Source organism: Sceloporus occidentalis, unplaced genomic scaffold (genome assembly GCF_023333645.1).
Source record: "Sceloporus occidentalis isolate IW3139 unplaced genomic scaffold, rSceOcc1.0.p SCAF_29, whole genome shotgun sequence".
NCBI lineage: Eukaryota > Metazoa > Chordata > Lepidosauria > Squamata > Phrynosomatidae > Sceloporus > Sceloporus occidentalis.
In genome coordinates, this window is record NW_028317009.1 from 265,341 (window position 1) to 290,072 (window position 24,732).

A 24,732-nucleotide genomic window follows, 5' to 3' on the forward strand; every position below is an offset into this window, starting at 1 on the left:
AGCGGTTACTCTGAATGGAGTTTTATAGAAATTGATGCGTACTTACGGTTGGTAGTGATGCTCTTGGCTGTTTGTCTGGATATGTCTCATTGGCTTTGACTACCCATTCCCTGATTCCTACACCCATGGTTAAGACCAAGCATAACGTTTGCATTACGCATAGTTGACGGATGCAGAATATTTATTCAAAAATAATAATAATACTTGTCGTCATGCCAAATACTGGCGATACCTTACATTATGCTTAGAGAATAAACTACTCATCAATAAGACCTAAACTAAGCATCTCTCGTGAAGATCTTTTTTTTTTTCTTTTTTTTCTACAGGCACCTAAGGAAACTTTGGCCAAAGCAGTCCTTGCAGAACTGCCACAGCAAGTGGTAGATTACTTCAAAAGCCACAATTTGCCTCCTATCAAGTCTGATGCTCTATAGCCACACGGGGCAATGCGTGCTTCCTGCAATCAGGCCATTGTGTTACAAATGATATCGTATCCGAGAAGTTGGCCGGGGAACAATCAAAACATGCAAGAGATTGTAACATATTGATAGCATCTTTTGCCGGGGTCCCTGCGGACTTTAAGGTGACAGCACAATAGCATTTTTAAGTTCCTTGTGTCCTCACTAAATAAGACACCGGCCGTATCGCGGAAAGACACATTTAAAGTGGTAATGCCCAGAAATTAAAAATAGTTTACATAAACCTATGTGTATTTTAATTTTAATATTCTGCGTGGATATACAGTCAGCCACATCTATCCGGCCGTTCTAAGTTTATTATGAGTAATAGATGTAGTGTATTCAGTAACTGAGGAAGGTCAAAGAGATAAAACATAAGCATCTCTGTGCAAAGAGAGTATTAGAAGCTCACATTATGTGCCATTTACAGTTTTTTGGTGTTACCGTTCCTTTAAATTCATGCCTTCTTCCACTTCTAGCACGATTTCTTACCAAGGGGGGGGGGGGGGGCGTGTAGTCCCCTTAATACAGGTTGTGTTAAAACCTTAAAATCTAAAGAAAACCTAAAAATGCTGAGAATGACTATTTTCTATTTTTATGATTATATTATTATTGTTTCTAGTTCTTCCCCTTAGCGCTGCACAATAAGTTATTTTCCAGGCTTATTTTAATGTGAACTAAAACAAAATCATATCCTCAGCGTAACGGAGTCGGCTAGATAGAAGAAAAGTGCTTTGTAGAGTTTCTTATAGAGTGTGACTTTCCGTTTAAGGACAAAGTCCCTGGGTTTAAAGGGACAGCTTGAGTTTCCACCAACAAAAATGGATTAGATTATTAAAAAAACAAGAAGTGGCATTTAAAGTGGAATTATAATAATGTGTAAGAAGGCTGGACAGATACAAGGATAGATTCGATGAATGAAGAATGGATATCAAGAGCTGAAATCCTAGCGATGACATAATGGGAGGTAAACAAATTAATATTTACAGCCGAAGCAGGAACCTCTGAGGTCTTTAAAAGCTTATATTACTCTACATCTCCTTTTATTAATACACTGGGCCACTAAAGGTATCACAAACCTCTGAAGACCATGGAGAAGGTCATTTTGGCTCTTCCTTTGGAATGTCCCCGTTTACTGGCCTACGCCAGTTCTAAGGGGACGGCAGCCCCTCTGCCACATTACCAGGGGCTGATCCCCCTACTGGGTAATAAGCTTCCCACCGCACCACTGCTCCATTGACTGGGACCATACACACTATGGAGCACGGTGCCTGACGGCATAGCCTCCATAGTGATCTTACTCTTACATCAGGATATGATGTCATACCCCAGCGCACATCACATGGACAGTGGCCGCAGACGTAAGCGGTATGGGCCGGCTGGGGTGATGCCCAGGATCAGGCCTTGGACAGCACCCAGCCAAGACAAGATATGTCTCTGCTTACTGGACCATTCCATGGGTTGCTAAGGTAATAAGATCACTTTTCCAAACTTTGTATCCAAGTCGACTTTTTACACGCAACCCCCCACTACTTCCAATCGGACAGCAGCAATATTTGTTTTTCCTGTGAGATTTATATATACATCAAAGTGTACAAATCTGTAAATAGATGTTGTAAACCAGTATTATAGTAACGCAATCGGAAAATGCATACAATGCCAAACTGGAATTCTGATTTAATAACAGAAATAAAGATACATTGATATATATATATATATATATACATACAACATAAACATGCTTTTATATTGTGCTATAAAAAAAGAAGTGAGATTTAAGGTATTTAACGTAATTTGCCATTTCAATCATGCCATTTTAATTCAAAATATGGTTGTTTGGTCTTGAATTTGAATAGAATTTTATGTCCAGTTAAATGACCCACCTGTAAAGAAAAGAACTTTGACGTGAGAGAGGTTCCTTTTTTCTTAGTTGAACAGTCACAACGGGAGTCTATTCACTAAAAGGAGAATTGTCGGCTGAGTTGTACATTATGAAGGACAAACCCTGTATGATGTATAGATAAATCGGTGAAGGTTCTTGAGACTCTTCTCATCAACGCTTCTTTTAGTGAATAAACGCCATCTCCATCATGTGACTGTCAGCTCTCTGGACACCAATTTTGTCGATACAGGGAAAGCTCCTAAATCTTTTGATCGCTGTGAAAGGGGGTCGCTTGTGAAAAACGTACGATTTTCTGTGTTGCGAAAATTAGTGACTCAAGTTACAGCCGCAGGCGATGAAGCAGTGAGGACCGGTTTATAGGAATCCTTTGTATATGTGTACATTTTTGTATATATATTCCTGTCTTTTTGGTTAAGGTCCATGACTCTAGAAAAGGGCAGGACCCTAAGGGAGAGCAACCCTATAACTGCAATACATAACCGTCTGAGACCGGCCGGGGCGATGGCCGTCCGCGCAGTCACGGGGGCCGCAGCACCTCCTATCGGAGGCAAAAGGGACACTTGTGACGAAGTGTCGTCACTGTTGTATTTCGCTAACCCGTTTTTTATTTGTACGTGAAAGCTTCTCTGTATTTGTTCATTGTTTTTCTTCTTCTGTGATATTTTGTATCCAAGATATTTAACACAACCACAAAAAGTTGCTACGGCGGAATAAACTCAAAGCTAAATTTTAAGACACTCTTTTGCATTTTTCCTGTGTTTTACGCTCGCGTCAGACTTTACGGCGGCTGCTTTGTTAGGCTCACTGTGCCTTGATAACATTTCAAGAATATTCGTCCTTTTGGTATCAGGAACAAAATTGGGATTAGAATCAGCCCTGGCTCTTTAAATCCAGTGATCAGCTGCCCGGTGCGCCCAGTCCGGGGCTGCCTATCTTTTTTTGAGCCTGTATATGTCATTATATATGTTTAATTGGTGTACTGAACTGTAAATCGTATTTGGGGAGAGAGACATATCTGCTTAAGGCACGGTCTTCTAAATAGCGCAGAGGGTCTCTGTGATTTTGGTAATAAGGCAACGCTGCCCTCTGATGTTCAATTTGTGTTCTCACACAAACAAAGCATCGAACAGTCAAGAAAATAAAATAAATGGCATTGGACGTGAGCAAATGCGATTGTGAATAGTGTTTCTCCCATAGCAAGGGCAATTTTTTTTCTCCAGGCGAAGGCTAAATGTGACGTTTGTTCCGTCCCCGTAAAACATATACATCAATGGAAATACAGTCAATTTAAAGTGAAGCTGCTGCCAAAGCTGGTTTTTTTTTTTTGTACTCAATTTATTGATAAGAATTTACAATTTTTTTCAAAACTCACAAACAGTTTTAAGGCATTTTGACACATTTAAACTCCATGTGTAAAACAAAGCCCTCTTTTGTTTAAGTTAAACACCAATATTTCTTTTTGTAGTAGCAGATAATGTGTTCTGGTTAGGGTACAAGTAGTTTAAACAAACAATTTTAAATAAGTACCATATAAGCCTGTTTTTGTATACAATTGTATTTTTGAGTAAAGTATATATTCAGGATTTTGCAAGGCGATAAATCCCAAGGTTAGCTATGGACTAAGAATAAAATCCCAAACCATCGTTACCTACCAAATGACCTCATCGCTACTGCATTGGGTGGATTCAGCTTTCAATGAAAGGAAATAATACAAATTATATACAGCCCCGCAATAAAGGGAGCACCGGTTTCCCAATTTATGTAATGCATTGTCCTATAAATCTATAATTAGATGGCCCAAGGGCCACACAATGGCCAGTGGCTGGATATGCCCGGCCGCACAATATGTGAGCATTAAACGTAGAATGCAGCTGCGCACATCCAGCCACTGGCCACACTTACGTCATCAGGCCTTGACATTGCCAGTCTGGCCCAGGTTAGCCACAGCGTTATTAAACTACATTGTTTAATTGTTTTAATAATTGTTTTTTATTAAAAACACACGGGACAAAATTAAGGTATTAACTACACGTATTCGGCAGCCTGTAATGATCCAGTCCATATTGCGGTGGGTAGTGGAAATTTCCACGGGTCAATGTCTGCGTTGTTACGTCCTGATTTAAGGAGCATCGAGGTAGGAGCCGGTGCGGAAAACAGAGGTGACAATTTTTCCCGTGTTGGTTATTGTGGTCTCGCTGTCCGAGCTTGACTCCGAATCACTGCTCCCAGAGTACGCGCCGAGCCCGGGCAGAATCCCAATGCAGACAGAGGCCGACGGGCAGTGGATTCGAGAGCCGCCTGAAGAACTGCCTCCGACGGAGCTGGAATGGCCGTCTGTGCGGAAACATAGAAAGCGTTACAGTCATACAGAACTGCACGTGTCTCTTATATAGTCGGTATAGATTTACTAAGACACACTTTGTATCAGTGCTAACCAGCTTATTCAGAGCGGACAGAACACCATATGGTCAGACGTCAGTTGATGCGATATAATAAAAGCAGACAGAACGGACATGCAAAGGCTGACGGGGGATTTCTTTGCGTAAGGCTTCTGAGCGGACCACCAGGATACGCTGGCAAATACAAGCCCTGGATACAGAGGATGATGGAGGTAGGTGCTGTGGGGTAGTGCCACGGGTGAAGCTATTGCTGATCATTTTTATTTTTGTTTTATTAAAAGCAAAATACCATTCCATTCTACCAATCTGGCAGTTTGGAAGCAACATTACCTTTTAATTTGTCATGATCCAGCTTTGGTTTCTTTGCACAATGACCTTCAGAATCGCTAAAGGACAAAAACAAAAATATATTATATATTATCTATATATATATATATATATATTTCCTTCAATTATTTTGTCACGGAACTATGAGCACTAACACATGGAGGTGTCAGAAAATTGGCATTTGAAACAGAGCTCTAGCAATTCATCAAATGAAAGGAAAGCCAAAAAAAGAAAATGGGGTGGAATAAGGCCTTAGCAGTATGATTGTTCTCATCAGCATAAATGTATAACTGCGGTTGTTAATATGTATGGTATTATAAGACACGCAAGATGAAATAAGACATTTTTGCGGTAATTTGCCCTTTCGCCACTGATTTAAAAATAAAAAGAGAAAGGAACATGGTGCACCTGGGAACTTGACATTTTCCTTCTCTATCAGCAATGCGACCGTATATATGTAAAGGTGCTGTTCCACTTACATACAAAACAAGGATTGCACTCTCTGACTTGTCAAGCAAATAAACCTTGGCAGATCTAACATTTTCCTTCCTCTAAACAATGGCTCACATAACAGCAGCGCAGAGACTTTTACATCTTACAAGTGCATGCTCTTGAGTCACATTAAGTGTTCCCTTTAAAATTTCATTAGACTAAAATAATATGTCTCTATATTCTTTACTTGATGCTTGGATTTTTCTTCTCTTTTATGGCGACAGTCCACTTTAAATTGCTGGGAAAAATGTTTAAATAGAAGTGCCATGTCCAACGCTCCTATTCCATTAACATAAATCTAATAAATAGTCTAATATTTGCTTCAGAGGTTATACACACATATAAAAAGATGTTTGAATTTCAATGCCAAGAGAGGTTTGATATCTGATTTAATAAAAGAAAAAAGGATAAAAAAAAAATTAAATTGCCAAATTGTAATACAACCAATGAGAGATGGCATCGCTACTCTGCCCAGTCTCTGATTGGCTGCTTTTTTATTCCAATCTCAAACTTAAATTTGAATATATATTTTCAAAATGCAACTTTAAAAAAAAAAAACCATAAAAGGCTAGATTAAAAAATATACTAAACCAACCTTCTGTGCCTGACTGCTCCTGCCAGCAACTTGGACTGAGAAAACTTATTCTTGCTGTCGAGGGATTTAACAACAGACTTCTTATCTGCCTTCTTGTGCTCTGTGTTTGACGTTGCCATTGTGCGGGCGTTGTAAGAAGCGTTAAGGGTAAATAAAATGATAGACCCTGAGAGATTAATTAAAAGAGGACCATTTAAAACAAAATGTTGAACTACACTATTAAAAAATATTAATGCTTATGTTATACCGGTATATATTATCCTATACTTACAGATGTGGTTGCAGAACATTATACCAAGAACAGATGATCTATAATTATCATATTTTAATATAAGATACGTAAAATGAAAACATGCATTACTGACCAAAACACCTGACTGAGGGTTAATAATGTGTTTTATACAAAAATAAACACGTTACTTAAAAGTACTTAAAAATAATAGGAACAGATGAACCGGCACCAAATTTCAAAGTCCATTTACAGCGTATAAAAGGATATTCTGAATTCACTTATTTCTTTCAGCTCTTCCTCTCGTCTCTCCTTCTCAATAAGCTCCTGCTTCCTGGAAACCTCATCAAGAAAATTGGTTTCATCTTCATCCAGACCTCTCACCATATTCTCTGCACGGAGGATAATAAAAGACAAGGGGGGGTATGCGATTTATTCCCACGGCAAAATAAATTCACAGAAAAACCTCTGTTTAGTGATTTACTCAGCAAGTATAAGGAGACTATCGAGGCAAAAATGAGAAATAAAAGATATCTTCCAAAGTCACTTCTTGTAGATAAAGATGTTATTATCAAGCCCTGAGACTTACTGAATTTAAACTGCTCTTCATAATCCAGTTGCTTCTTTTCCTTTTGCTCTTGGAGTTTCTCATATAAGGAACGCGGGTCGTATACTTCCTCCGGACACTCTGTGGAACAAAGTAGATTGTTTGCAACTGCGTCTTATAACAAATACGGGATAGATGTCCTAATGATAAGGGCAACTTTAATATTAGTTCGCCTCCCAAGAAATACATGAAGGCAATTCAGAATCTCCAACTTAGGCAGTAATTATAATCATATAGGATCAAAAAGATAATGTATAACATAACCACATAACATCGTTTCATGTATACATTCTGTTAGCACAATTTATAGTTTAGCTTTGAGCCGTATCAGATTTCTCACAAAATACTATAAAACTTTGTTTAAAAAAAAAAAAAAATACCTTCAGGGTCTTCTGGTTTTCTCACTTTTTCCCATTCCTCTTGTCTTTTCTTCCTTTTCTCTTCCAGTTCTGATTCAGTGACGAACTTTTTGTTGATAACAATTTCTCCTTCATCCATGATTACACTGCTAAACAAAGTAAAACAGAAAAAAAAAGATTTATATTTGCAGCGGAGGTTGAGTAGGGCTCTCCAGCCAACATGTCTTCTTGAACGACTAGCATTTTGTGCTCAAAGACACACCTGAAGCCACCATTGACCTTAGGGTTGGCATGGTTCTGGAGATCTACTCCATTGGGGACGGGCATGCATCTCCTAGGCTGATGGAGATGTCCTCCCAAGTAAAAGCAGTTCTGAATACCTTGTAACTGACCTGCCTTTAAACTCTTGAAGGCAAGTCAGCCATGAGAGGCTACCATAGGCGGGTTTTAGCAAGCATTTCGTGGACCATCCTGGGTTGGGACCAAGCTTTCCAACGATCTACTGGACAACTAAACTCCATGGATTGTTTATCTTAATTTTGGCAACCAGTGAATTATAAGAGACAATATATGAACAATATACAAAACTGGGGGAAAATACTTAAAAACAACATGGAGCGTCATGTATGTTCACAGAAATGAGGTCATTATCTATGATGTGACCTGATGGGAAAACAAAACACAATAATCTCCGTACGCGTGCAGGAGCTAAAAATATCAGTTATTATGTACTTCTGAGCAATTTATTCTCTGTGCTACTCGGTTAAGTTGATCTATAATTACCATAAGTATCCACATTTCGCAAATAACACAAAAAATAACCTGAATTAGTATGGATTTGGCAGAGTACGCGTGTCGTGGGGATGATGACAAGGGCAGAAGCGGGGCTGAGTACTTGCAGAAATGTGGATAACAATTATGACACTTAATAATATAATTACATGTGATTATCAACAAATTAACATCTATTCATTCTCTCTATGTATGTATTTCAAGAATCTATAAATAGCACTATATATATATATATATATATATTAATATACAGAGACAAAGCATGAACATGGAATTACACTGGGCAAAATTCCAGCTAAGAAGCTTATTCTTATCCCATAACTCCTCTCTTCCCACCCCAAGCCATCTCCTTATACAATGCCCCCCCAAAACTCCTTGCCCTACCCCTTCTTTTGTCTCCGGTTTTGTTTACCTTAATACGTCGTAAGGCAACAGAGTTCCGGTGCCACCAAACCTACCAGCCCAAGCCACCAGTGCCAGTCAATCGTCGCCCAGTTTACTGTTTCTTTCTGCCAACCACAGTTATGTCTGCGTTGCCCTGACTAAACATGGCTCCGGCGGCTTCCCAGCGGGGCTTCCTCGCGGAAAATACGGAGGGCTGGCAGCGCGCACGCGCATTGGCACGCCTCCTTCGAAGCATTTCCGGGGTCCTCGCGGCCAGACAGTCTCCAGTCCTCAGCTCCTGTATCGGGGTGAGGAGAAGGAAACAGGAAGTACGCGTTATACAGAGCGAGACGAGGAGGGGTGGGCAGTGAGCTACATATTCTTATACAGAGGTAAATATTCATACACATATAGCTTTATGACTTGGCGTTTATTCAGTGTGTCGGGTCTGAGTGTGCAGCTTGGTTGTGCTTTGTCTGTATTGTGTGCCGTTCTAGAGACCCCCTGTCCGGAAGGATAATGGTATTGGGGGGGGGGCTCGTTTGCAGGATAAACATTATCAGGAAAGAATAAGGGATCCTAATATGTCTACCCTGGGGGGAGAAGAGAGAGGGGAAGTGATATATACATTGAAATACTTATATGACAAAGTAATGGAGTCCACAAAGGAGACAAATGTTATCATCTAAACCGAGGCGACCAGAGCCTTAGATGTAATATAAGGAAGTTTAACTGAAAGGGTGATAGATGAGTGGAACAGCCTCCTAGCAGATGTGGTAGAGGCTAATACAGTGAGGGAGTTTAAACATGTACGGGGTAGACGTACGCCTCCTAAATCTGAGACGGGACCAACGACTCATTAAGGTCTGATAAATGGGCGGAATGGGTCATATCTGCCTCCTCTGCATATAATGACCGGGCCGCTCGCACCGACACATACGGTAGTTGGAGCAGGCAATGGAAGCGAACGGTTCGGGATGCTTTGTTTAGATCTGATTGTGCCAAGTTTGAATTATAGTGTGCGGGTTAAGTGTGTGTGTATTCTACATGGATTATCTGCATTAAAGGGAGAAGCCGTATGTATACAGTGAGAGCGAGAGACTACAAAGAAAATGAAAGTTCAATGACTACCAGGGATGTGTGAGATATATATATATGTATAAGATATATATATATATATATATATTTGGTTAGGGTTATATACAAATATGGCAGAAAAAAAGTTTGGGAGCCATGGCAACCTGGATCTCCATCCACCCTTAAATATAGAGCTATATGGGTCTGACAGGCGCACTCGTTTTAACCACATGACGCTACAATAAATACATAAATCCTGGGATATATAATATTAATAACCTCCTGTCGCTCATATCTTTATTAAATACGGCTCGGAAAGAAGCCAGCGGAATATCTCTATAGCAGAACAATCGTTATTGCGTGATTATATTAAGAATAGTTGGTATCGCAATGATATCCGATATGCGCGGCGTTATATATTGGCAAGAGACCCACGTGTGGACCTTTTATAAAATCCGGGATAACTTCCAAGGCTCGTATTTATTTTAGATAATATTGCGTGTGAATTGATCTAGAAAAGGGTTAGTAGATGTGTCGGCGATCTCCCTTTAAGCGTGCTAAAACTGCAAGAAAATGCCCATTGGAATGTATAGAGTTTTGGGTTTATTATTTATTTATTGGTGTTATCTTTTTTTTTATCGCTACACTTATTACTGCTTTGTTTTTGTTTGATCCTCGTGCACTAATCATACGTCGTTGATATATAATTATGCTGTTCTACTTGCTGTCCCGTATTTAACATGTTCAGAACTCCACGTAGCATTAGAACCGGTATTCGTTCAACGGCCAAACCCTTCCCGGAATTAACCCCTTAATAATATCGATCTTTGTTTCGTTTACAATATTGCTGGGAAACGCTTTTTCGTCATGTGACGCAAATGCAGCCCCTGATTCGTCGACGAAACGGAAACAGAAAAAACGCTCTTTTTTTTACGGGAATAAACCTTTGGAGGAAAGAAGGAAAAAAAAAAAAGACCGATCTGCTGAGATTTGTGTAGGAAGGACAGTGTGTTCCGGGTGTCAGCATATTAATGCGTTCTCAGCAGCTGTGAATTATCAGCGTAGCTCTTTTTTCTTTTCTCCCGCGATGTTGTTTGGCCGTCCCTGTTGTCTTCAGTGGGCAAACACTTTCCTTCTCCCGGTTCCCACCATCTGGCTGCTGGATCAACGCCAAGCCAAAGGATTTGCTGCCCGAGCGCGTGCTTTTCTTTGTTTCTTGGTAATTTAAGTAGTTCGGCAAACTTGTATCTGACGGGTGCCAGCAAACAAACCAACAAAAAAAAAAGTGCCGACTCGGACGTATGCAAAGGTATCACGCCCGTCCACTCTGAATACGTGCGAAGTTAGGAGAGTGTTCCCGCTGGGTCTGTAAACGAGCTTGTGTACAGCTGTGATTTCGATAAAGTTAAAAAAAAAAATAAATTAAAAAAAGGTTTAGGGCGATTAGTTTAACTACATGAATGACCATAGCAACCAATGAAATGCTTCTGATCCATTGGATCTGCTCTTTGATTGCTATGGCGACAATAGTTTAAACCTTACAAACGGAGAACTGTCCGTGCAAAGCATAAAAGGGAGTAGATGATACCGTGACTTTTTTATTTCAGCTGGAGATTTATGTTTTATATAGCGCTTTACAATGGGCAAACGTGACCTAACGAGAAGTAAGGCGTGCCCTGCTGATTACATGAACACACGTACCTTTTTCTTATATGCTTATATGGCAATAACCTATCGCTGCTTTTGTTTGGTCCCATGGCAACACTTTTAACGGTCAAAGTAATAGTTCTCGGTGTGGTTCAGACGCTCGACGTGAGAATGATGCTTCCGGCATTGCGTTTTGTTACAAAATTGTTTGTTTTGGGATAGTAAGTCGAATAACATGTTAAAACTGACCTTTTTTCATCCTAATTGCATGTTCTGTTTTTAAACCCTATAAGAAACGCCCGATTGCTTGTGAATAAGAATACATATGCTAATGGAAACTATGAGCCTAAAGTAATGTTATTAGATGTATATATCGCGGACCCTTAGTGTGATATATATAGCAGATTAGAATGGAAGTTCAACAATTTGGGAAGAGAAAAAGCTTTCAAAGAAGGTTTTTTATAAAAAAAAATTAGAAGATTTCTGTAGAAAGGGTAGGCAGGACACGGCAATTAATATATAACATAAGGAGATGAGATACAGAAAGAACAGGTGAGGAGGGCCCTGCTCAAAAGAGCTTAAAATCTAAAGTTATCTATCAATGCGCTGGATTAATCCATGAAGACCAAGGGTCTAAGTTTTTAGAGGCAGATCTATAACGTGGTGACCAAGGTGCCAGGATTTTCAGCAGCCGTGATCTGAATGCTGTCCGTTTGCTTGTGTAAGACGCCATCCTTGTATTAACGCATCTTCCGCTCTTTTCCCAGACTATGCTGAATATCCGTTCAGGTGGACGCAAAAACACAATAAAGATGGCGAAGAACTGCATTGATGGTCGCAGCGTTGTAGCCCATACGACTTTCTAGATGATCATACTTGCTCTGATTGCATTTTATGCTAGCAGAAGCCTTCTACAAGGTTTTCTGTTACGGTCTGGGCGCCCTAGAGTGTGTGTAAATGAACAGTTGGGGACCGCGGAGATGGGGAACACCTGTGTATGCAGAGAAGATAGTGGGGCTGAGGACAACGTTGATTCTTCGAGTCAGCAAGCCGAGACCCGCATTGTACCTGTTAGTGAATCACGCAGCCGGCCGAGGGACCCCGTCAGGACTCCGCGGAGAGGCCGTGGCCCACATGAGCCGCGGAGGAAGAAGACTAATGTAGACAGCCTGGTGCTGGATACTTTGGCTGTAATCAGGACACTTGTAGATAAGTAAGCCAACTTTTCTGCACTCCGTTGCCATCTCACTTATAAAAACGTTCATTTAGAGGTTTTGCTGCGGCCCAGGTACTGCCGAAGCTTGGAATCACGATTCTGACCCCAAACTACCTTTATCCGTAAATTCTTGTTTATTTTTTAGAATTTTATACGTTCTCCTGCTTTTGTTTTGTTTTTTTAGTCTTAGCTGCATGTAATGCCATTCCTGGTATGTAATACTATCTGGTTCAGTCTATGCCCGTTACATTGCAGTTTGCCACTAATATGGTTAACGAACTTGCGTTGTGGCTGCTGCGAACCGGTTTATTTACCGTGCCAGACCCACTAAGCGTGGAACTGACGAGAAAAAGGAAACTTCATCCTCAGGAAGTATTCGGCCGTGATACTGTCAGCAATCAACGTCTTATGTTCATATAATTGAGTTGAGAAGTCCCTTCCAGGATGAAAATCAAATTAATCATTGATAGCATCCAAAGTTTAGGCGGAAGCATTAATCGGTTTGACCAGGACTGCTGGTGTTCCGGTCTAATTTGCTATTGCGTTTTATTTCCAGTGACCAAGAACCACCTTATTCCATGATTACGTTGCACGAGATGGCAGAAACTGGTAAGCTCCCCGTCATTGGCACCCTACCTTGTATTGTATCGTTCATCCATGTGACTTTTTAGTGGATGATCTCTAAACTCTTCAAGCAATTAAGGAGAATTTCCAAGGTCCCCCCACTTCCCAAACCTAGACCCCCAAAGACATCAATGCAAAACATTTTTAACGAGTCTTCACTATATTTTTACTTCTTGGAAATTGACCAGCCGCTCTATGAATGGGATTTAACCGGGAAAAGTATGTTCCAGCCACTCCAACATGCGTGGGGTCTGGATTATCCTGGATTCCTGAGAGTTTTAGCTCAGCTGAAGGTTATTTAATGGCCCCTTTTATGTGTATGCCGTTTCTTTTGGCGTGTTTATAATCGCATTTCCCTGGCTGTAAGTATTGAATTGATTTGGTGGCAGTATTTGAGGAATTTTGTGTGTATTTTACAAACTTTCAAGCAACTGCATTGTTTCCCTGGGGAATGTCCTGCGTTTCTCCCCTGTCATATCAGGAGTTTGCATGACTCCATGATTCATTGGGTTTAGTTGAATTATGTTAAATAACGGTATTTTTGCTTTCCCTGCACGTTTTGCGTCCTGCTGGCAGATAGCGGATGGCTAGATGTGGTCCAGTCGCTAATTCGAGTCATTCCATTAGAAGATCCACTGGGTCCGGCTGTCATAACCTTACTACTGGATGAATGCCCCCTGCCAACAAAAGTACGTTTTGTTCTGTTCTTCAGCGAGAAATTATAATTTTTTTGAAGCGATTGACATGATTGACATGTTGCCAGTGATTTAATAAATTCTGGGCAAAGTGCAGTAATTAAGGTTTTCTGTTCTGCACTAGTACGCTGATTTGTTTAATGGCCGGGGGAAGTTAAGCTCTTCGCTGCCAGGGACCTCTAAGTGAGATTACTTCCCAGACGATAAAACTGAACTCAAATGTGCCAGAACGTCCTTCAAAAAAAATATCCCGATGAAACCGCAGTTGTAACGATCACAACTGAAAAACCACATCTGTTATACAGATTTCCCATTCTAGTCTTATCATTTTGGCAGCGGGTATATATTGTATAGAAGAACACATCTGTATTTAAAGATGGTTCTAAATTTGGAGTGAACCCAGAAGATGGATCCTGTGTTTTTTTGGGGTTTTTTTTAACCAAGGCTTATATAATTTGGCCAGCAACCCAAAAGTCCATCTTTTGTGAACTTGTAAATCAATCTTATCACTTTTTTTCATGCAGACAGATCATAATGTTGGAAGTTAGAAGAAAGTAACTCATTTACCAGCCTCCAACGGCCCTCCATCTGGGTGATGTTAGCTGTCTCATACTAACAAGCCCTCTGGCTAGTAGATAGCTGACACTTGCGGCCGCTCGGGTTTCCTGACAATACTGGGAAGCTGAGTGTTGCTCTTGCTTTAGGTAACAGAGCATGGTCGATAATGTAGTTCATTAAACATAAAGGCACCGTAATATACAGCCACAGATCGCTAAATGCATTCCTGCCCAGTTAGTGTGTTACTCAATCCTCATTAGAAACACGTATTCTTTCTGTAGTAACCATTCTTTTCTTTTTGTTTCAAAGGATGCCCTCCAGAAACTAACTGAAAAGTTACATTTAAGTGGGACCACCGCAATCCAGGATGCCTGCAATCCGGCCAAGCACCGCAACACAACGGCAGTATTAGGGTGTTTAGCTGAGAAGCTGGCAGGTGAGTCCTCAGCACGTTTCCCCCTCTGACACAAGATTCTTCTAACTACCGCCGACAACTAATTCATCCAGTCTGCGCTGCGAGTGCCTTTTACTGCTGAAATCAGACTTGATTAAATAAGTATCCATCTGATGTACCCAACAAGCCAATTACTAGCTAGGAAAACACACAGATATCAGAAGTCATTAGTGTTCTCCGTCAGTACGTGAAACCAGTACATACAACAAAGGGTGAATATTAGTGAAGAGATCAGCTTTATATTTTGTTTGAATATTCTCAATCCGAGTTTTTAAAATCAATGTGGATTAGAAAGTCATCTCTACCTCTCACTCGGTGGGTTTTCAGAATAGACTTACAAAAATTAGGCTCCCTTTGAAATTCATGGTTTCTTCTTCTTTCCCAATACTCTGTTATACATAAAAACTGGAAGTCTGTTTGGAGACCTGTGATCGGCTCACCTGCCAGTAGTCTCCACCAGTTCTGATGTTAATATATATATATATATATATATATATATATATATATATATATATATATATATATATATATATATATATATAATAAATTGTTTTTTGTTTGCAGGGCCTGCTAGCATCTCTCTATTAAGCCCTGGGATTTTGGAGTATTTATTAGAAAGTTTGGTAAGTATAATCGTCTGAAAAAATCCTATCACTGCGTATTCATGTTAAATTCGTCCCAGTTGTTGGCTGATGAAGTTAGTCAACCAAGAGATGATGGTATAACGGGAGACGCCAATCATGTTGCTCAAATGACTTTTATAAACTAGTACGTTTTACAATGTTTAAATGATAACCAAACCCTATCTTCTTGCAGAACGTCAAATTCCATCCCATGGTCATCCTGTTTGCACTTATAGCACTGGAAAAGTTTTCACAAACCAGTAAGTTTTTTTTAGTTTTCCAGGTCCTCGCCATCTTTGCGTGTCTTGCAGTCGAAAAACGTTTTGGCCACATAGCTGTCGCTGAAGCTTGGCTATAACTCCGTGTTCAGCAAGCATGTCCCTAACCCGTTCTACTTCTCCACCTCAGGTGAAAATAAAATGACTGTTTCGGAGTCGAGGATTAGCGATCGTCTTCTCTTGCTAGAGAGCTGGACAAATAACGGAGACTTTTTAAAGCGCCAAGTTGGATTTTGTGCCCAATGGAGCCTAGACAACCTGTGTAAGTATCCCACAAACTTAGTTAATTTATAACTCGAGGAAATTCCTTGAGGGATCATTTCTGGATCAGGGAATCTGCTCTTGAATGTACGTCGTTACTGTCTGTCAAGTCACCGATAAAATATAGTGCCGACCGAATTGCCACAGATGCAAGAGGGTCACCCCCAATGGTTTTAATTTCTGTTTGTCTTAACATTTTGTGTTTATAACTTGGTTTAATGTTGGTAAAACCCTGATTCCAAGAAGGAAATTAAAAAAAAAATAATAAAAAATCTTTTGTTTGCAGTTTTAAAAGAAGGAAGACCACTAACATACGAGAAAGCAGACTTAACACCAATTAACGCCATGCTTAATAGTAATGATGTCAGCGAATACCTCAAGATCTCTCCTTATGGACTAGAAGTAAGACATTTGCTGTTTCAGGTTTTTTTATGTACGTGTGCGAACGCCGTTAAACTGTAATGTTTCACTGCGTATGCTATGCTATGAGATGTGCTCAGAACTTCTAAAGCATCCCCTGATTAATAAAATATAAGGCCATTGACTTTTATGGTTGAAAAGTGGTCTTCTCCACATGGAATGGTCCAGTCAGCAGGAACATTTTAGTTGCCTGATGATTATGAGAGCTCTTTTCAAGCTTTGCTCTAGGTACATATTATTTGTTCCCATAATTCCTTGCTTTTTGTACATAACCCATATAGTTCCCACTATTGAGTGGAATATGGCGAACCCTTTAACCTTTGTTGCCTTCCTTCATCATGTTTGTAAGGTTCGTTAGGCCAAAAAGATGGAGCCTATGCCCTGGTCCACTCCCATAGGTTTCATAAAGTCTTGCCCCATGACCAGTAGACTTTAAACATGTAAAGATGAAATCAGGGACCATGTGAGCATCCGTGTTCTGCGTGGGCTGACAGGCTGTCACCTTAAGCTCCATATCACAACTGATCACTTTTTTATCTGTTCTCTTTCCAAGCAGTGGCTGCTACTTTGTTTTAGCTAATTCACTTTAAACTATCCTTCTCTTGCGTTTGCAAATAAATGGTTGACGGATATGATGGTACGCTGGGACTCTCTAATCTGTCACAACTCCTGTTCATAACGGCCCTCTCCTGTTTGCTAGGCCCGATGTGATGCTTCGTCCTTTGAGAGTGTTCGCTGCACATTTTGCGTGGACTCTGGTGTCTGGTACTACGAAGTCACCGTTATCACTTCTGGAGTCATGCAAATAGGCTGGGCCACCAAAGACAGCAAATTTCTCAATCATGTAAGTAACTACTTGCCCCTTTCGGAGCACCGGTATGACGGCAGCTGCCAGGTTTTTACCACGTATTTCTGGTGCCATTCGTGTCACGTCGCTGATGCTTCTTACACAACCATCTGTTAAGCAGCTGGTTTCTACTATATGATTATTTAGCTTGTAGCTCTGCATTCATTCTTAATTCAAGGTGCATGAATGTGACACATGAAATAACGCTAGCCTCACAATGCAGCGGCTTCTTGATAAAGATACACTGCTTTGTTATAGACGAGTCCTATCCTTGTGTATACCATGAACCCCCCCCCTTCCCCAGCATGCAAAATAAGGAAGATGTGGCTATACTGTAAACTAGATTTTACAGGATACAAATCAAGGCTACTACACATCTGTTACATTTTGCAGGTATCCCTGCATTCCCACTGTCTGCCCCTGGTCTATCTTAAATCCTATACCCATTGTGCCACCTATCACCTCTTGTTTACAAGTCTGCATATATCTTGTCCCGTGTCTAGGAAGGATACGGTATTGGGGATGATGAGTATTCCTGTGCATATGACGGTTGCAGGCAGCTGATCTGGTATAATGCGAAAAGCAAAGCACACCAACATCCCTGCTGGAAAGAAGGTATTTGTGCATGTAACGTATAGGCTATTTGCTCTATCTTGTACCCGCTGCATGCAAACTAACATACATTACATATATTGAGTAGGACACTGTCAAATCAAGTTTGTGTTAACCCTCTGCCCACCATGATGGATGCTGCCCACAGTTAAAAGCCTTTATACAAGCTACCATACAAAAGTTTGGCGTCTGTTAGAAATTTCCTTTTTTGGAAAGAAAAGCAAATTTTGTCCATTAAAATAACATGAAATGGATCAGAAGTCCAGCGCAGACGGGGTTAATGTTGTAAATGACTATATTGTAGCTGGAAACGGCTCATTTTTAATAGAATAGCTTCCTAGGTGTGCAGAGGTCCTTTATCACTCCCATCACTCCTGTGTTCCAAGGACATGTTTTCAATTGTTAGAAAAAAAAAAAAACTTTGCAATAATGTTACAGCTAGAAATTTACTTATTTTCCATAAAAACAGCTACGCAACCTTAAACTTTTTAACTATAGTGTTTTTTTGGGAGATAATTTAGTATTTATTTTTGTATTTCAGGCGATACTGTGGGGTTTTTATTAGATCTACACAAAAAGTTAATGATTTTCTCTTTGAATGGGAACCAGCTTCCTCCTGAAAAACAAGTTTTTTCTTCTGCAACGTGAGTATGTCAGACCCTGCTCCCGGTCTGCGATGGGTGCCACAGATCGTTGTAGGTGGTTATGTATAAAGTCGCAAATCAAATTGCCTAAAAACCACATACTCAATTGCGGCATCTTAAGTATGGCGGCCGATCAAGTCAAGGAACTGCATTTAATACATTAATAGGATATGACCGGAGTGAATTCTGGTTAATTTTCCAAACTATGCATGTGTGTTTGTTTTAAAATGTATGTTATTCCAACGTCTTTATACTTCTTTTAGGTCCGGGTTTTTTGCCGCAGCAAGTTTTATGTCTTATCAGCAGTGCGAGTTTAACTTTGGAGCAAAACCCTTTAAATATCCGCCTGTGAGCAAATTTAGCACTTTCAACGAATATGCTGTTCTAGCGCCGGAGGAAAAAGTCATATTGCCCAGGTAAGCGATACGATATTATGTGTGAATACCCAAACAGTGGCGGTTGTGGTGCAGAGTTTGGTAAGTGTGTTTATCGCCATAAAACCATTTCTCACTGTTATACTGTTTTATAGGTTGATATAGTGAGAAATACACTTTTTTCAAACTTTGTCAGTCTCCCACTTTGCACTTCTGTATAGGGACAGACTTAAAGGAAAAAGGTGTAGCAGTTAAAGGCTGTTACTGCATACAAATTAGACTCAATTATTCAAATTTAGTCCAACCTGTTATCACCGTCAACATCATACTTGGCAGGGCTCTGCAGAGTTATCATTAAATAAAACCATCTGTTTTCACCCAAATACGAGGCAGGCTTCCCCCAGTCATCTTCACTTAGCCGGTTTTAGTGCAGGATTGTCTTCACAACCAATAATCTTGTATTCTGTTCCTCCAGACACCGGCGATTAGCTCTATTAAAGCAAGTGAGCATCCGAGAAAACTGCTGTACGCTTTGCTGTGACGAGATTGCAGACACCGAATTAAAGCCCTGTGGCCATAGGTGAGCTAATGGATTTCATGATTTTACACCGAAAGAGGTGTATTCTAGAGCCGCTGTTTGGGAGTTAAAACACACCTGCAAGAAACGTGTATTTAAAATAAGGCTTATTTATTGAACAATAACATTATTTAATGTTATCCCCAAGCACATGTGGTACACGTACCTCCTGCTGTGCATCAGAAGCTATAGGTAGCTGAAAATTCTAATATATACACATTTTTTATATCTGAAGATTGTAAGCTCTTGCGAGCAGGGCTCTCTCCCCCTAATGTATCGGTTTGTCTTAGTCTGTTAATTCTCGTCTTGTCAGACCCTTTGAATATATCTATTGTATTAAGTGCTGAGTAAATCTAAATAAAAGATAATAATAATCTAGTACCTCGTTTTAACACGAGAAAGAGTTTATGGCTAAACCAGCATATTCTTGATTATTTTTTCCGCAGCGATCTCTGCATGGACTGTGCCTTGCAGCTGGAGACGTGTCCATTGTGCCGGCAAGAAATCAAAACCCGCGTGCGACAGATTGCTCACATTTCTTGACAGTTGTGGAATAAAAGCAGGAATTTCATTCATTTTTTTTTTTTTTTTTTTTTTTTTTTTTAAACAGAAGGGGGCTTTTTTTGTTGTATATGCTTAATTTCACAGAAGGGGCCATATTTTCTAGCAACAAATGAATGTGAGTAAAGCCAGTCTTTCCATACACCGAACGAGATCGATTTTAAAAAGAACAGAATCAAATAAGATAAATGCTACAAAAAATTGCTATTTTTATTTTTGTTTTGCTTCTTTTAATTTAAAAAGGAAAGGTTTTGCACTAAAATTATGCATCAGTGTATTTGCAAAAAAAAAAAAAATGTAAGGCATTGTACAATAATCTAAAGTGTTTATTTTTGCCTTTTGACCAATGTTTTCTATTCGTGTAACCCTCTGCTGGTCAGCGGATTTCTGTACGAAATGTGGATAGCATGTTATTATGATTCTAAGCGAGTAAAACCTTAGGGCTTAATTTATATTAATTCCAAAGAACATTGGTTACAAATCCACAAAACAATGCAGTATCAAAATGTAAAATGGGTTTTATAATGTGTACGTATCAGTCGTTTCTAAATTTCCGACTCTTTTACAAATATTTATAACGGGTGCGTTCAGATAAGTCTTTGCCATAGTGACCAACCGTGTGTGTATTATATATTCATATATACACACATACATACACGTGTATATGTCATTTGTATACATGAATGTTCTGTAAACTGGCAAATAGCTGAAGTTACTAATGTTGTAAACGGGTACATGTGCTTTTAATTTCTGGTGTTTTCATGTGAAAATGTCATTTTTGAGAGAAAAAAAACAGTAAAGCTTTTAAAAAAAAAAAGGCAGACCCTGGAAAGTGACAGAAGAATTTTATTTCTTTATTGAAAACAAGAACACTTTGACAAAGGGAGGCTTGGCGAATTTAAGCACTAATGTAAAGCAGTGTTAATTTCTAGAAAAAATGTAGTTTTTCTTTGTGCAGGACTATTTTGTCAATCGATTCACTCACAAGACTTCAGATTGACGGTAAAGGTACGTTTCCACTTTAGTTGCACCCCTACTATGTTAAGAATATCCACCTTAACAGATCTGTCGTTTTATTATTTCCCTCAAGTTTTATATAAAACAATACTCCTTTTTAGTTTCTATAGTATCTACCAATGCTTATTCTGTCACATGTTCCCAGCACAAGTGTGTATGTGTATAATATATATAATATATATGTGTGTGTGTGTGTGTAATTACACACGCACGTGATATCTCAAAAATAAGATACAGAATTTCACAAATCTGCTTTTTATAGGGAGTTTATATATAACAATTATCATAAATGTTACAATCGGTTTAAATACACAAGTATTTGACATAAATGACACAAGCTACAGTATCGTGTTTAGTTGGAGAAATATATATATATATATGCGTAACACATACACACACAACAGAACATGGGAAAAGCCAATCTGTAACATGCAGAAGACAGTTCACCAGCTTCTTTGTCAAGTCTTGTCCAGTGTGACAAAGCCACCTGGTTTAAAGCGACAAAGTCGGTTATGGCAAAAACAGTCAGCTCTTGATCACCAAATAATTTGCATTGTTGGCAAAACAGGCTGATGATACTGCATCGGGTCCATGATTGATTGTAGAAAAAACAGTACAAAAAAGTAAATACACAATGTAAAAAAAATTAAAACAATAGCCGGCGTTCTATGAAGATGGCAGAGATGAGCTGCATAATGATGTCACAACCAAGCCGCTGCTCAGGTCAATACTTCTTCCCTCCTTCTCCTTAGGGGGGAAAAACAAAAGCCTGTAACATCGACACTTGCACATATATATTGTACCACATTAAATGTCACTTATATAAAATATATATTGTTCTAAGTGATAAATAATGGTCGAAGGGTGACTTACAGCCTTGTAGTCGAGGAACATTTCTTTAAACGCCAAGAAGTCGGTAAAAGTTAGTAGTATATCGAATATGTCCCCGGCCATTTCTTGTTCGTGTGATCTGTAAAATATATTGGATATCTGTAATAAAGTGCACACCCTCATCCATTTTGACATTAGTTAATTACTAATAAGAACCCCTTTCACGCATAAAATTTAAAACAATTACGAGTAGACCAAACGTGGGTACAGCTCGTACTTCACCACATCCGGTCTTAGAACATCCCAGGTTAAGCAGCCACTTACTGTAACGATGCAATGAACGAACTCATGTTAAATGTTGGAATCCGCATCAACAACTGTTCTTCAATAAACTTCTCCACCAAGCAGATCTATAAACAGACGTTAGATACGTTAATAGATGAAACAAAAAAAAAATGCAATATTCCAAGAAAAAGCCCATTCCATCGACGTAGCTGTGATCAAGCCATGACCCAGAGTTCTTATATGATGAGTACTGGTGTAGAGCTGTAACCCCTTGCCGTGTATAAAGTACAAGGAAGCATCTGCAGACTGGCATGTATTGTAAAATGCATCGGCATGGCATCAGGTCTGGTAATCGGATATGCATACTTGCTGTTCATAGGTATGCTCTGCTATGACTTTACACGCTACATTCAGACATGTAAACTAATGCCAGATTAGTCCAATGTTCTTAACATTTAAGTTTATTTTTAAAGTGAGGTTCTCCTTGGAATCTCTGGATTAAGCTCTCAAATGGGTGATCTGTGATGAATATCGGGGGTCATGTTGAAAAAATAAATAGTTCCCGCACAAAGTTTCTAAAGTTTCTTGCTGGAACATTCAACTTACATATTCGTTAAAAATGGGGGTGTACGTCAGCTTGTTCTCATCAGTATCTTCAAACTCTTTGTAATACTTATCCATAAAGCTTCGCTGCAGTAACTGGAATTCGTCATCTACATCGAAAAATAAATATGAAGAAATAGTTTAGAAAATAGTTTGAGTCCCCATAATACACCCTTACACCCAGAACCTCCGTACTGCGTTTATATAAACTGTTAATTATGGTTGTTTTTTTTAGAGCAAGTAATGAAAAACACAGAATATGCTGGCATAATAATAATAATAATCTGTTTATATCTCACCAGCTGCAAAAGAACAAAGGAAGAACCCTTCGCAGAATCCAGAAATGATTTACAAAGTACAAGCTACTCGCCAGACACTTGTCACCATGGTGAGAAAGTGAACACGCTGTGCCGCCACATTGGGATAAATAAATATGAAAAATCCCCAATCTGGGAAACGCAAAGCACGAAAAAAAAAAATATATATATATATAATCTACAAATAACCCATTGTACTGTTTGTCAAGCTCTAGCTTTGCAGCTAGGAACCTTTAACTGATCAACGACACTATAGCAGTGAGGGGGGCAGAGATGGCTTGAAAGGACAGAGGTTTAAGTCCTTGGTTATCAGTAACCCTTTAAGGGATATAAAAGTCTATAGATGATTTAATGTGTTGATGTAAAGTTTGATGGAGGTTTTATAGCGGGCTGATTGTAAAAGCACATTTCACGCCATAGAATTCTTTTTATTATGTTTGTTCGCCGTGTAGATTTATGGATCTGTGCTACGTATTCATCATGTGTGCCATATTGTTAATTCTTTATCATCCCCTCTTTGAAAACATAACAGAGAGAGAAATAAATTACACAGAATCACATTTCTGTTATGAGATTTACCCATTATAATATCTTCCAAATGTCCGACCACGCAGTCAAATTCAGCGTCTTTTGGGGAAGAACTGAAAAGAAAATATTGTTTTGTAATTAATGGCAAGCCTGAGTCTCTTACAAATATATAGGGCCGTAACAATCATGGTGGCAGGGGTCCCTGGCAATCCCTGTGACCACTTGCCCACCTTTTTAAAGCCGTTATGCCCAGGTAATACCCACAGCTAGCGGCACCTAGAGTGCAGAGGTAATCCGATCGGATAAACTCTTACTCTCTCTTCGTGCACGCTGTCAGACTGATCAAGCATGGAGGAAGTGACATCACATCCACTTCCTGCATGCTGGACCAGTCCGCACTCAGCACAGAGGAAGAGAGACACACCACTCCTGCAGGTAAACACTGTGGGCAGGGGCACAGGCAGGCAGTTTGGGAGGCAATGATGGCACAGGCAAGCAGTTTGGGGGCAATGATGGCACAGGCAGACATGTTGCTTGGCAAAGTCGGGGGCAATTTTCACACCAGGGCCTTGTGGTTTCTAGTTACGCCCCTGCAATTAGTTACCAAATTGATAATGTCCTTATAGGCTTACTTAGACAGACTAAAATCTTCCTCTCCCAGGTCCTCCATTTTCAGTTGTCTGAAAAAAGGAAAAATACTTCTCACTACACGGTTGCAACAATAACAACAAATAATTTGATCAAATAATACATTTTTATTATTTATAATTCCAGTGTAGAATATGGTACTTGGCATCTTATTAATAATAACCAGATATTACTAAAAGTACAGGAATAAGCATACATATGATGCCGAAATGCAACTATGGGAACAACAGACCATCATATGATGACCCCCTGGCGCACAATAATAGTAATAATCAATAATGTTTGACTGGTTTCCATGGTGATTGCTCCACATTTAAACGGTTCTGGACACATATGATACAGCGAGTGGTATGTATGTATCAGAATAATTAACTCATAAAATAACTAGATCAGGCACATCTAGGAATTGCATAATACATAATATACATCATATCTCTAATAATATCGATAATAATATCTACAGTAATGTATATTGTACCTCCATATATAT

General features: G+C 39.5%; 4 protein-coding genes across 4 annotated transcripts in view; 2 read left to right on the forward strand and 2 right to left on the reverse strand.

Annotated features, from left to right (window-relative positions):
* The window catches only part of LOC149299064 (copine-2-like), a 26,826-nt gene extending 14,691 nt beyond the window's left edge, over positions 1-12,135 (forward strand). The window contains exons 15-17 of the mRNA XM_089486570.1: positions 327-412; positions 8,804-8,912; positions 12,037-12,135. Of these exons, the coding sequence (XP_089342696.1) occupies positions 327-412; positions 8,804-8,912; positions 12,037-12,135 (294 nt within the window). The remainder of the gene's footprint in view (positions 1-326; positions 413-8,803; positions 8,913-12,036) is intronic.
* Positions 4,481-7,696, reverse strand: LOC149299065 (PSME3-interacting protein-like). The gene is made up of 7 exons (XM_089486434.1): positions 7,632-7,696; positions 7,391-7,518; positions 6,993-7,091; positions 6,674-6,795; positions 6,175-6,305; positions 5,091-5,146; positions 4,481-4,695 (listed from the first exon to the last, which is right to left on the reverse strand). The coding sequence occupies exons 1-7, from the start codon at positions 7,694-7,696 to the stop codon at positions 4,481-4,483; spliced, it is 816 nt and encodes a 271-aa protein (XP_089342560.1).
* Positions 12,136-19,995, forward strand: LOC149299066 (RING finger and SPRY domain-containing protein 1-like). Its single transcript, XM_089486512.1, has 14 exons — positions 12,136-12,482; positions 13,042-13,094; positions 13,686-13,798; positions 14,672-14,798; positions 15,381-15,439; positions 15,633-15,699; positions 15,848-15,979; positions 16,265-16,380; positions 17,099-17,242; positions 17,749-17,860; positions 18,399-18,501; positions 18,765-18,917; positions 19,351-19,455; positions 19,899-19,995. The coding sequence occupies exons 1-14, from the start codon at positions 12,136-12,138 to the stop codon at positions 19,993-19,995; spliced, it is 1,728 nt and encodes a 575-aa protein (XP_089342638.1).
* Positions 19,996-21,696: 1,701 nt separating this feature from the next.
* LOC149299067 (ADP-ribosylation factor-like protein 2-binding protein) lies at positions 21,697-24,264 on the reverse strand. The gene is made up of 6 exons (XM_089486511.1): positions 24,227-24,264; positions 23,646-23,707; positions 22,753-22,859; positions 22,186-22,271; positions 21,904-22,000; positions 21,697-21,777 (listed from the first exon to the last, which is right to left on the reverse strand). The coding sequence occupies exons 1-6, from the start codon at positions 24,262-24,264 to the stop codon at positions 21,697-21,699; spliced, it is 471 nt and encodes a 156-aa protein (XP_089342637.1).
* Between the last annotated feature and the right edge of the window lie 468 nt (positions 24,265-24,732).